Here is a 14,419-nt window from a genome sequence, read left to right as displayed (position 1 = left end):
TTATTATTCAAAAAGCCCTCAAACTTGGGAGAATTCAGTAGCTGTTGCCAGATAACCCTAATACATAGCTCTATCACAAGTAATGCTCTGCTAAAAGGCCTTCATGACTCCTCAAAGACTATACAACAATTCATAGCATGGCTTTCAAGAGCCTCATCATCAGGACCCAATCTACTGTACTAATTTTGTTTCATTCCACCACCCTGATATGCTCAGCTAGATGAAACATGTTCTTTTCTATATTTCTCAAACACCACTCTTATGCTACCATTATTCCTTTCATACTTTATTCAGTTCTCCTATTTCTGTTAGATGAACTATTCCAAGGTATAGGTCAAATGCTTCCTTCACCCTAAAGCATTCTTGGTTGTTCCTAGCCAGAAAGTATCTCTTTTCTAAATTTATGTAGCACTTAATATTTTTATTACTTAGTATTTTTCTTATACACTCAGCATTGTCTAACCCTAATTATATTCTCTATACCCATTTATCCATTCTGCCACCAAAGCTCCAAACACAATGCCTCACACACAGAATTATACTAAATGAAGTATTAAGTACACTGGGACAAACCTTATAACCTTTTCACAGACTTTGTTATATTAGGTTCAATGTATATAATAAGTGTACTGAAAGATGTGATCCATTCAAAATACATTTACAAACCACGAAGTTTCTTTCTTGTAGTAAATACTAGCTCAAAGGATAACCCTGAAGACAGATGTGCTTTGAATGCATTTAAATTTTCAGTAATAAAGAGGCTATTATAAATCCACAGTATCACTATTTGTATACTATTCTCCAACAGAACTTTCTATAATGACAGAAATGCTCTATCTGTGCAGTTCAACTTGGTAAACACTAACTAGCTAGACATGTGGCTATTGACCACTTAAAATGTAGGCTAGTAAAACTAAGAAGCAAAGTTCTTTATTTACTTAAATTTAAATAGCCACTTATAGGGGCGCCTGGGTGGCGCAGTCGGTTGAGTGTCCGGCTTCAGCCAGGTCACGATCTCGCGGTCCGTGAGTTCGAGCCCCGTGTCAGGCTCTGGGCTAATGGCTCGGAGCCTGGAGCCTGTTTCCGACTCTGTGTCTCCCTCTCTCTCTCTGCCCCTCCCCCGTTCATGCTCTGTCTCTCTCTGTCCCAAAAATAAATAAAAAACGTTGAAAAAAAATTAAAAAAAAAAAAAATAGCCTCTTATAGGGGCGCCTGGGTGGTTTGGTCGGTTGAGGGTCCGACTTCGGCTCAGGTCATGATCTCACAGTCCGTGAGTTCGAGCCTCGCGTCGGGCTCTGTGCTGACAGCTCAGAGCCTGGAGCCTGTCTCAGATTCTGTGTCTCCCTCTCTCTGTGACCCTCCCCCATTCATGCTCTGTCTCTCTCTGTCTCAAAAATAAAATAAAAACGTTTTAAAAAAAAATAAAAATAAATAGCCACTTATAACTAGTGGATACATAGTGGACAGTGTAGCTATAAATCAAAAACCCTCCAGAATTTTATTTTGTAAAGTTAGAGCTTTACTGTTTTACATGACTTCCACCAGCATATGAGGGGAATGCAAACAAACAAAAGGTGTGGCCGCTTATGAAAAACTGGCAGTTTCTCACACGGGTAAACACAGAGTAACCATACGATTCAACAATTCTACTCTTAGGCATATATCTAACAAAAAAGAAAATATATACCGACACAAAAATTTGTACACAAATATTCACAATAGCTTTATGCACTATTGCCAAAATGTGGAAATAACCAAAATATCCATTGGTAACAATTACAATGGAGTATTACTGACATAAAAGTGAACTGATACATAAAAAAATGAACCAATACAATAAAACAGTATTGATACATGTTATAATATGGATAATCTAAAATACTAAGTTAAAGAAAAGTTACAAAAGACCAGCTATCATATGATTACATCATTAATATAAAATGCCAACAACAGTCAAATCTACAGAGGCAGATAAAGTAGATAAGATGTCTAGGACTCAGGGGTACAGAGAAGTTGTGGGGAAATGGCTAAGAAGTATTGGATTTCTTTCTGGGGTAACAAATGTTCTACAAGTAATGTAGTGAAGGATGGACAACTTCTAGTATACCAATAGTCACTGAATAGTACCCTGTATTTAAATGGGTGAATTATATAGTATGTGAGTTATACCTCAATCAAGCTGTTAAAAAAAAAAGTCACAGCTTTTATTGATCCACCAGAAGACTCTTTAAAGTCTCAAACGCCACCAAAAAATTACTAGAACTGATAAATGAATTCAGAAAGCCACAGGATATAAAATCAATATACAGAAATCCATTGCATTTCTATACACTAAAAATGAAGTAGAAAGAGAAATTAAGAAAATAATCCCACTTACAATTGCTCCAAAAATAATAAAATACCTAAGAATAAACTTAACCAAGGAGGTTAACTCTAAAAACTGCAAAACACTGATGAAAGAAATTGAAGATGACACAAACAAATGGAAAGATATTCCATGCTCATGGATTGGAAGGACAAATATTGTTAAAATGTCCACGGTACCCAAAGCAGTCTATAGATTTAATGTAATCAATATCAAAATACTAATAGCAGTTTATAAAGAACTAGAACAAATAATCCTAAAATTTGTATGGAACCCTCAAAGACCCCAAAGTAGCCAAAGCAATCTTGAAAAAGAAGAATGGGGGCACCTGGCTGACTCAGGTGATAGAGCATGTGACTCCTGATCTCAGGGTTGGGAATGCAAGCCCCATGCTGGACATGGGACCTACTTAAAACAAAGCAATCAAAATAAAATAAAGAAGAACAAAACTGGAAGTAGAATAATCCCAGAATTCAAGATATACCACAAAGCTGCAGTAATCAAAACAGTATGATATTGGCACAAAAACAGAAACATAGATCAACGGAAGAGAAAAGAACCCAGCAATAAACCCAGTCATATAGTCAATTAATCCTCAACAAAGCAAGAAAGAATATCCAATGGGAAAAAGAATGTCTCTTGAACAAATGGTGTTGGGAAAAGTAGACTTCAACATGCAAAACAATGACACTGGATCACTTCCTTAAACCATACACAGAAATAAACTCAAAATGGATTAAGGACCTAAATGTGAGAAATCCTAGGAGAGAACAAAGGAAGTAATTTCTCTGAGATTGGCCATAGCAACATTTTTCTAGATAATGTCTCTGGAGGCAAGAGAAACAAAAGCAAAAATAAACCATTAGGACTACATCAAAATAAAAAGCTTCTGCAAAGCAAATAATAAAACTAAAAGACAACCTACTGAATGAAAGAAGATATTTGCAAATGAACATCTGATAAAAGGTTAGTATCCAAAATATATAAAAATGTACACGACACCAAAAAACCCCCAAATAATCCGATTAAAAAATGGGCAGAGGGGGCGCCTGCTTGGCTCAGTCGGTTAAGCGTGTGACTTTGGCTCAGGTTATGATCTTGTGGTTCATGAGTTCAAGCCCTGCATCGGGCTCTGTGCTGACAACTGAGAGCCTGGAACCTGCTTAGGATTCTGTGTCTCCCTTTCTCTCTGTTCATCCCCTACTCGTACTGTCTCTCTCTCTCCCAAAGATAAATAAACATTAAAAAAAAAAAAAACATTAAAAAAAATGGGCAGACAACATTAAAAGACATTTCTTGAAAGAGGTCATACAGATGGCCAACAGACACATGAAAAGATGCTCAATATCACTCTTCATCAGGGAAATGCAAATCAAAACCACAATGGAGTATCACCACACCTGTCAGAATGGCTAAAATCAAAAGCAAGAAACAACAAGTATTGGTGAGGATGGGGAGAAAAAGGAACCCTCTTGCACTGCTGTTGGGAGTGCAAACTGATAGTCACTGTGGAGAACAATATGGAAGTTCCCTCCCAAAATTAAAAATAGAATTACTATATGATCCAGTAATTTCACTACTGGGTATTTACCCAAAGACTATGAGAACACTAATTTGAAAAGATATATACACCCCTATGTTTTTTGGCATTATTTATAATAGCCAAAATATGGAAGTAGCCCAAGTGTCTGTAGATAGATGAATGGATAAAGAAGTAGATATACACACAACAGACTATTAGACAGAAAAAAGAAAGAGATCTTGCTATTTGCAACAACACGGATGGACCTAGAGAGTATTAATTTTAAGTGAAATAAGTCAGAGAAAGACAAATATCATATGACTTCACTCATAAATGGAATTTAAGAAACAGAACAAAGGAAAAAAAAGAAACAAATTGAGAATCAGACTCTCAACTACAGAGAACAAACTGATGGTTACCAGAAGGGAGGTCAAAGGAGGGATGGGTGAAATACGTGATGGGGATTAAGGAGAGCACTTGTTATAATGAGCACCAGATAGTGTATGGAAGTTTTGAATCACCATATTGTACACTTTATTTTTTTTATATTAGTCTCTTTCATCTTAAAAAAATTTTTTTTAAATCTTTATTTTTGAGAGAGAGAGAGAGAGAGAGAGAGAGCGAGCGAGCAGGGGAGGAACAGAGAGAGGGAGACACAGAATCCAAAGCAGGCTCCAAGCTGTCAGGCACAGAGCCCGATGTGGGGCTTGAACCCACGAATCGTGAGATCATGATTTAAGCCGAAGTCCGATGCCTGACTGAGCCATCCAGGCGCCCCTCTTTTATCTTTTTAAAATATTCATTTGAGAGAGAGAGTGCAAGCAGGGGAGGGTTAGAAAGAGAGAGGGAGAGAGAGAATCCCAAGCAGACTTTATGCTGCAGCGCAGAGCCCGATGTGAGGCTTGAACACATGAAGTGTGAGATCATAACCTGAGTCGAAATTAAGAGTCGGACGCTCAACTGACTAAGCCACACAGGTGCCCCGGGTCCCTTTTATTTAAAAAAAAAATTTTTTTTTATATTGTACACCCTTAGCTAATATAACACTGTATGCTAACTATACTGAAATTTTAAAAATCGCAGACATTCAAGAAAAAAAATACTTCACAATTAAGCAATGATAAATGCTTAACGAGTGAAATAATTTAAATACACCAATGGTAACCTTTTCATTGTTAAGTTTCATTGTTAAGCAACTGCTATTATGTATTTAAAGAATTAGAATAGAACCACCACGATCTAATTTACATAGTAAACATCTGAGTGCAATGCAGGTAGAAAATTTTAAGTTCAAAGTGATAAATGAGAGATACTATAGCACACATCATGAGATTTCTTTATGGCAAATGAGTTAGCATATTTTGTTTTCAGTATCAGTTTTCTTCTACCTTTAGTTAGCAACAATGAAATACTAAATTCTTACAGTTGTTAACAACTAATTGTTCCAGAGAATAATCACAAAGCCATACCTCAAAAACATCATCATGATTAACGATATGCTTCAAGTTCTCAGAAGCTTTCGTGTTTGCAGTCACTGGTAGACTTCCAGGACTAATCTCAGCTTCAGATTCACTGGTCTTCTGTGGAGAGTTTCCTATCATATACTTTTCTCTTTCATCAGCTTTGATTCTCACTGGAGTGGTACTTTCTGAAGTCTAAGTAAAAGAAAAGATAAAGAATTCATATTCCTTAAAGCTTTGTATCTATTTTTTTACTACAGTTCAGATTAGAACTTAAAAGTAGGAGCTCCTGGCTGGCTAAGTAGGAAGAGAGTGTGACTCTTGATCTTGGGATTGTGGGTGTGAGATACACAGTGGGCATAGAGATTATTAAAAAAATAAATATTTTAACATCTTCCTATTCTGAATAAATCAAGGAAACTTTAAAGATGGAAATCTGCAGCACTCACAGATAAATATGCATTCGGGGAGCAGGGGGTCCCCAAAGTTTCATGAACCACATTAAACTCTACAATTTAGCTGAGGCTACATTTCATCTCAAAGGCTGCAAAGCTGGTGTTCATGAGTGAGTCATTTAGCTCAGCAAGGTCAAAATCAAGATGGTTGGATTGTTTTCTGCTGAATGTAGAATATATAGCAACTCTAGTGATGTGGTAAAACTTTTGTTTCTGTGATATAATGTGGGAAAGAAAAGCCCATTAAAGGAACACACACTTTAAGGATTTGTCTAGGTTTCTGAAACATCCCAAGGAAAGTACCATGGTCTGTCATAGCAATTACATTTAAAATTAGAATTGGGTAGGGTGGGTCAATGTTCTCAGGGGAAAAACAGTATTTCCATAACAATAAATTTAAGGATATTCGTTATCTTATTTTTTATTCAGACAAGATTTTTTAAAAGTTATGTTGATGCTATCCTGCCCATCTGGAAAGCCTACAACCATACTGAAGTGGTAAGAATAGCAATTAGAGAGTTTGCTAATTATTCCAGCTCTCACTTCAAATAGCCGGGAACAGCCTAAATCTGGGAGGACATTATAGCATATACAAAAAGAATCATTATATAAATTATTAAAGTTTTAAAGTGCTTGAAATAAGTTTTAGTCAATTCTTTTATTTTTAATTTTTTTTTCAGTTTACTTACTTATCTTGAAAGAGAAAAAGAGAGAGGGAGAGAGAGAATGAGAGCAGGGGAGAGGCAGAGAGAGAAAGGGAGAGAGAGAATCCCAAGTAGGCTCTGTGTTTTCAGTGTAGAGCCCGACATGGGGTTCAATCCCATGATCTGAGATGACGACCCTGAGCTGAAATCAAGAGTCAGCCGCTCGACTGAATGAACCACCCAGGTGCCCCTAGTCAATTTCTTTAAAATGAGTTTTCTGGGGTGCCTAGGTGGCTCAGTTGGTCGAGGGTCAGACTCTTGGTTTCAAGTCAGGTCATGATCCTGGGGTCGTGGGACTGAGCCCCATGTCAGGCTCTGTACTGAGCGTGGAGCCTGTTGAGGATTCTTTCTCCCTCCTTCTTCCCCTCTCCCCTGCTCCTGTTCTATCTCTAAAAACAAATTAAAAAAAAAAAAATTAAAATGAGTTTTCTAACCTTCACACCCATATCATTATTTACAACTTGCTGATCTTCATGTGGTTTCAAATCTTTTCCAGAATCTTCATAAGTCTCTTCATCTTTTAATCTATGTACAATGGTTTGAACAGTTTTGACCATATTCTTAAGCTCATCTGGGTATGGTGTTGGATATCTCTTTAAATTTCCCTCCTAGGGAAATAAAATAAATGAAATTTGAAATATGGATAAATATTTTAACATCAACCTCAAAATTTAATCTACAATGCATCTTAATTACATTGGTTATCTGGCTCCTGGGGTAGCTTTAAAAACAGAGGATAGGCCATTGAAAGCATTTTAGACACAATAGAAGCATGGTTTTATCAATAGTAAAAGAATTTATAGTTACAGGTTTAACTAATGTTTTGAAACTTTTTTTTAGCAGACTTAAATATATTCCATTTTAAGATTTATGGTGTGGATATTGCCAATACCATCGCTAGGCTTTCAAACAGTTGTTTTCTGGTATTTACCCAGACATATATAAACCTCCTACAATTATATACATCTTATATGCCAAGAACCAAGTACTTCCAAAGTCAGCCTAATGTCACTTTCTGGGATTCAGCTAGTTTACATAAGGTAAAAATAATTACATTCATGAGTAACTTGGAAACGTATTATTCACTACTTGTCACTGCCACACTTTCAATCTCATAAAGAAAAAATTGTTCAAAACAGAATTCTTTACCTCTAGAATGTAAGTAAATAATAATAAATCATTAAAAAAAGGGAAGAGGGAAAAACAATCAGGTTTTTCTCTTCAGGACTCACCCGGGGAGGTGCTTCCCTTTCATCTTTGTCTTCATCACAATCAAACGCCACTTGAGCACGCTGTTTCCTCTGTTCCTCCCACAATGAAGGATTAAAACTTTCATTATCTGATATGAACATAACTAGAGGAAAACAAACAAAAAACAAAAACAAAATCCACTATATTTTACAGTATTATGAAAAGCTACTACTTGTTTATAACTTTCTTTAGGAATGACATTCATTAAGTTAAGACTGGTCAACGCCACCAGCATTAAATGCGACATTAAGAAGTAGGCTGCGATTCTAGTATTTCTTTACAATATTCATCATGTATCTTTTCTTCCTTAAAGGTAATGTGTCTTGTTACCAGAAGGGTTCCTGATAAGAATCTAACAATTACAACAGGGTAGAAAGGTGACTGTGTGCAGTTTCCTACAAAAAACAGCATGGTAACAGTGCTCACTTCAGCAATACATATACCACATGGTAATATATAAATTATTTCATCCAAGTTTTTGCATTCAGAATAATCTTCCCAATTCCAATATTGTTCATTATGTATGGGGGAAAGGAAGGTGAAGACAAAGTGAGTTATTTTGAGTTAAAAAAGATTATCCTGAAGCCTTGTAATTACATCCTTGCATTAAACATGATATTTTATATAGCTTTACTTAAGTAAAGTGCTTACAAGATATTTTCTATATCAAAATGCAAGGAAAATTAAAAATCTAATATAAACTCAACACTATATATCCTCCTATGCAACATACAATTAAAGGTAAAGATTTAACAGCTGTTACAGTTTTTCAATTAGGCAACTAAGACAGATCTAAGGCTTAAAAATTAATCCATTTGTCTATTATATATCACCATACAGAAGTTTGTGCAATACAAGATCAAATCACAAATTGTTTTCTGCCAATTAAAAGAAAATGACTATACCTACTCAAAAGGAATTAAAAGCACCTAAAATTAGCGAACAGAAAAAAACGAAATTCCTGGAATACCCATATGTGGTCAGTTTGAACACTTATGCAAAAGTAGCATAAACACTGTTAATTTTTAGTCCTTATTTTGGGCTTCTTACCATACTTTAATTTCATATCCAAACTAAATACCACAAAACCAAATATGAACAATTGGAATCGAGTTTTTGTCTTCAGCTTTTCCTTGTTTTCATTACCTGGTTCGAGAATTTTTTTTTTTTTTAATATATGAAATTTATTGTCAAATCGGTTTCCATACAACACCCAGTGCTCATCCCAAAAGGTGCCCCCCTCAGTACCCATCACCCACCCTCCCCTCCCTCCCACCCCCCATCAACCCTCAGTTTGTTCTCAGTTTTTAAGAGTCTCTTATGCTTTGGCTCTCTCCCACTCTAACCTCTTTTTTTTTTTTTTCCTTCCCCTCTCCCATGGGTTTCTGTTAAGTTTCTCAGGATCCACATAAGAGTGAAACCATATGATATCTGTCTTTCTCTGTATGGCTTATTTCACTTAGCATCACGCTCTCCAGTTCCATCCACGTTGCTACAAAAGGCCATATTTCATTTTTTCTCATTGCCACGTAGTATTCCATTGTGTATATAAACCACAATTTCTTTATCCATTCATCAGTTGATGGACATTTAGGCTCTTTCCATAATTTGGCTATTGTTGAGAGTGCTGCTATGAACATTGGGGTACAAGTGCCCCTATGCATCAGTACTCCTGTATCCCTTGGGTAAATTCCTAGCAGTGCTATTGCTGGGTCATAAGGTAGGTCTATTTTTAATTTTCTGAGGAACCTCCACACTGCTTTCCAGAGCGGCTGCACCAATTTGCATTCTCACCAACAGTGCAAGAGGGTTCCCGTTTCTCCACATCCTCTCCAGCATCTATAGTCTCCTGATTTGTTCATTTTGGCCACTCTGACTGGCGTGAGGTGATATCTGAGTGTGGTTTTGATTTGTATTTCCCTGATAAGGAGCGACGTTGAATATCTTTTCATGTGCCTGTTGGCCGTCCGGATGTCTTCTTTAGAGAAGTGTCTATTCATGTTTTCTGCCCATTTCTTCACTGGGTTATTTGTTTCTCGGGTGTGGAGTTTGGTGAGCTCTTTATAGATTTTGGATACTAGCCCTTTGTCCGATATGTCATTTGCAAATATCTTTTCCAATTCAGTTGGTTGCCTTTTAGTTTTGTTGGTTGTTTCCTTTGCTGTGCAGAAGCTTTTTATCTTCATAAGGTCCCAGGATTTCACTTTTGCTTTTAATTCCCTTGCCTTTGGGGATGTGTCGAGTAAGAGATTGCTACGGCTGAGGTCAGAGAGGTCTTTTCCTGCTTTCTCCTCTAAGGTTTTGATGGTTTCCTGTCTCACATTTAGGTCCTTTACCCATTTTGAGTTTATTTTTGTGAATGGTGTGAGAAAGTGGTCTAGTTTCAACCTTCTGCATGTTGCTGTCCAGTTCTCCCAGCACCATTTGTTAAAGAGACTGTCTTTTTTCCATTGGATGTTCTTTCCTGCTTTGTCAAAGATGAGTTGGCCATACGTTTGTGGGTCTAGTTCTGGGGTTTCTATTCTATTCCATTGGTCTATGTGTCTGTTTTTGTGCCAGAGAATTTTTTCTTTAATTACTTTGTGGCATTGCTCAACAGCTAATGAATCAGAAAGTTAGTTTTTGTTTGTTTGAGGAATGTGATTCAAATTCCTAGGAATATCTATAGATTTCTGTTGTAGACTTGGGAAGGTAAGCCAACCCAAGCAGTCTGCAACAACCTACTTCCAGGCAGTAATTTAAATCACCAGCCTAGGCCAGAAATCCCTTAACTGTTTTTACATCATGCCAAAGTAATCTTACGCTAGAACTTTTTCAGAACCTTAAGTAACTTTCACCATGCCTTTCATTCTTGCCAACTTCTGGTCACTTACACTTTCTACCCTTTAGTATAAATCTCACATCTTTTAAGATTCAGGGTATCAGGTGATACTATCACTTTCTCTGTATTTTAGCCACTAAGACTGATCACCCTGGCATATTCATGAAAGATTCTAGTGGTTGCCTACAGTCTTTCTCTCCACTTAAAACCTGCCAATATCCTGAATGATAACGTGTGAAGACCACCCCCCTCCCCACTTCAACACTACAATTTCATAGTTCCTCAATTTCCTCATTCCAGTATCCACCTGCATTTCACCAATGTGATTCCTAACCATGGTCACACTCAAGACCTAGGCTTCTGTAACTCTTCCTCCTCCTTGACCACTACACACTTGTCCTTTCAAATCATTCACTTCCCTATTATTGTTCATAAACTTTGAGTTCTTTATTCTCATTTCTTATTCTCCCTGTAAAATCACTCTAGGTTTTACTTTCTTTTCTATCCAGCTTAGATTTCATGATATATTATTTTAACCACTCTCACATTTCTTGCCCCTTTTCCTTAGGTCATACCTATTCAACAAAACCCATAATGTGTTACTTCAATCACCTTCTTTGTTTTGGACTGCTGACGTCTACCGGAGAAGAGTGACATCACCTTGTTGTTTAGAACCATTACATACTTATGGTATCCCCTCATCTTTGCTCCATCTTCAGTGCCGCCCAGGAATCCTATTTATTTCTAGTTGGTCTTTTCTCCCACTATAAGTCACTTACCTCAAAGGTCCTTCCCTCAACCTCTAGAGGCAATTTTTTCTTTGAGATCAGTGAGTAAAGAAAAGCAATCAAAATCCTCAAACTGAGAAATGCCCCCACACCTGCAACAACCTGCTTCCCCCAGTTACAAACTGTTATATGGATGCATACTTCCCATTCAACAATGATTCCTCTAAGTAGGCCCAAAATACCAGGCCTTCTCTTTCAAATTCACCCATCATTATCCCCCTCTACAACATGAGCTTCTTTTTTTTTTTTTAAAGATTTTATTTTTAAGTAATCTGTACACCCATTATGGAGCTTGAACTCACAACCCTGAGATCAAGAGTTGTGTGCTCTACCAACTGAGCCAGCCAGGTGCCCCAGAACATGAGCTTCTTGAAAGCATGGATTTTTCTTTTTAAATATTCAGATTTAACACACTGCTTAGATCTAACACAGGTGTTCAATAAAAATTGAATGAATTTGGGGCACCTGGGTGGCTCAGTCGGTTGAGCGTCCGACTTCAGCTCAGGTCATGATCTCACAGCTTGTGAGTTGGAGTCCCGCTTGGGGCTCTGTGCTGACAGTTCAGAGCCTGGAGCTTCCCTGGGATTCTGTTTCTCCCTCTCTCTCTGCCCCTAACCCACTCACATTCTGTCTCTGTCTCTCTCAAAAATAAATAAACATCAAAAAAAAAAATTGAATGAATTAAATGTGAACAAAGCATCTATTCCTCTTAAAGTATATAAAACTCCAAGTCAAGAACACTGTGTTTTCTGACTTGTTTATTTCTTTGAGGCAAAGTCATAAAGGGAAAAGCTTTTACTGCATTTGAAAAGAAATCCACCCAGTTGGCCATGTCAATGTAGTTGCTGATTTGGTATTGTAAGTGCAGTATGTTGCAGTGCTATATGGAAATACTTTAAGAAACACGTAAACTCTATGAGGACTTAAACATTCTAAGTGTATCTCAGACCTATCCTTTTAAGACTCTTCCATTCTAAAACACATCTCTCAAATCAAAAATTCAAAATGGCAAGATTTTATTTTGCTACTTCTACTCTTTGTATCAGAAATAAATTTCTTAACTGAACTATGACCTCTTTTAAAAAGAAACAGTAAGAGGATAAATTGAAATGACAGAAATGATAGAAGGCCAGGTAAATCTGAATCATGAAAACAGAAGACAATAAGAGAAATCAAAGCATGAGTACACCCATGATTAGAACAGTTCTAAGCAGCAGTCACCAAACTTCTGTTAAGTGGTCAGATAATAAATATGGTTAGCTTTGTGAGCCCAGAGACCAATGTGAAGACACTATGGTAGGTGCTTACGACAGAAATCAAATTTCCACAAGATTTCTGACAAATTTAAGATATATGTACTAATAACTGAGTACCATTATTGTATTATAGTTCTACCAATGAGAAGACTGAAGGTCTCGCTGTTAGGAGTAACATTTTGCTTAACTGGTGCTGGCTATCATCAAACTGATGCAAAGAGTCACCTGTAAAAACTATTCTTACCTTGTGGGCCACACAAAAACAGGTAGCAGGCCAGACATGGCCCATGGGCCACAGTGTGTCAATCACTCTGACTGGAACAAAAAGTGTTATGACAAAAGATATTTATCTGGTTGTTCCCTGGAAGGGGGTCTTCAACAATATCTCACATTATGTATTTAATACTTTAGTTTATTATTCAAATAAAAAGATATAAGCTGTTGAGTAGTTTTATTCATTGTTGGAATTATGTTTGGTTATTTGAGTGTGCGTTAAAATGAAAGCAAAATAAAACATTCTCAGGTTTCTATATGGCAGTGACAAAAGCAAAGAGGGAAAGCACTACTACCACATGAATATAATAATATCAAAGATTAAATATGTCCTTTACAGACTTGGTTTCTTCACAAAGGAAAAAATAATTTTGTTGAGAATCTTCCTTCAGAATAATATCTGTATTTGATTTTTAATAATTACCAGTTTTTATTATTTTTCTAAAGTAAAAGTAGCAAATGAGAATAAAAACAAATTTTCCCAATGTGTTGTTCCTATCGTTTAAAACAGGGACAGAAAGCTATTAAGCTTTTTTTTTTTTAACCGTTTATTCATTTTTTGATAGAGACAGAGAGTGAGTAGGGGAGGGGCAGAGAGAGAGGGAGACAGAATCTGAAGCAAGCTCCAGGCTCTGAATTGACAGCACAGAGCCCGATGCGGGGCTTAAACTCATGGACCATGAGATCATGACCTGAGCTGAAGTCGCTTGTCGACTGAGCCACCCAGGTGCCCCCAGGGACAGAAAGCTATTAAATCTGGCCCACTTTCTGTTTTTGTATAGTCTACAACCTAACAATAGTTTTAAAATTTTTAAATACTGGGGGGAAAAAAACCCAAAACGTAAAAAAATTTTTCATAATACATGAAAATTACATGAAATATAAATTTCTCTGTCCATAAATAAAATCTTATTAGAACACACCTATGCTCATTTGTTTACATATTGTCTGTGACTGTTTTTTGCACTAAACAGGCAGCATCAAGCAGCTATCACAGAAACCTATGGTCTATGAAGCCTATATTTATTAAATTGTCCTTTACTTAAATAATTTGCTGCCCCATCAACAGGAAGGACATTAACGTCTCTTCTTACACTAAGAATTTATTCTTCCTTTTCCTCACAAATATTTTAAGTATTAACATTCTATCTTCCCACATAAAAGAACAACTATTAGAATATATTATGTCTGGCTGGCAGTAATACTATTTATAGCGATACTCACTCTTACTAATTTCTAATATCCAGAAATCAACTTCAGAGATAAAATTGGAAATTGAGACATGAATTCCAGTGACTATGGCAAACGAAGAAAAAAACACCTACTGATGTATCCAAACATTCACTATAATTCCCCACAATGCAAAATCAGGCATAAGCCAGAGTTAGTGGTATATCTATTTTGAATTTTTTAATTTCTTTCTTTTTTTTTTTTTTTTTTTTTTTTTTTTTTTTTTTTTTTTACTTTTTTTTGGTAATCTCTATGCCCAATGTGGAGCCTAAATTCACAACCCTGAGATCAAGA

General features: G+C 36.5%; 1 protein-coding gene across 10 annotated transcripts in view; it reads right to left on the bottom strand.

Moving 5' to 3' along the window:
- The window catches only part of ERBIN (erbb2 interacting protein), a 130,931-nt gene that overhangs the window by 22,526 nt on the left and 93,986 nt on the right, over positions 1 to 14,419 (bottom strand). For all 10 annotated transcript variants that reach the window (XM_019834997.3, XM_011284009.4, XM_019835013.3 and 7 more), the window contains 3 exons: positions 7,739 to 7,860; positions 6,941 to 7,114; positions 5,357 to 5,542 (listed from right to left, as the gene is read on the bottom strand). In XM_019834997.3, the coding sequence (XP_019690556.1) occupies positions 5,357 to 5,542; positions 6,941 to 7,114; positions 7,739 to 7,860 (482 nt within the window). The remainder of the gene's footprint in view (positions 1 to 5,356; positions 5,543 to 6,940; positions 7,115 to 7,738; positions 7,861 to 14,419) is intronic.

Source organism: Felis catus, chromosome A1 (assembly GCF_018350175.1).
Source record: "Felis catus isolate Fca126 chromosome A1, F.catus_Fca126_mat1.0, whole genome shotgun sequence".
NCBI lineage: Eukaryota > Metazoa > Chordata > Mammalia > Carnivora > Felidae > Felis > Felis catus.
The sequence above is the reverse complement of the archived record's forward strand: the minus strand, read 5'-3'. Positions and strand labels throughout refer to the sequence as shown.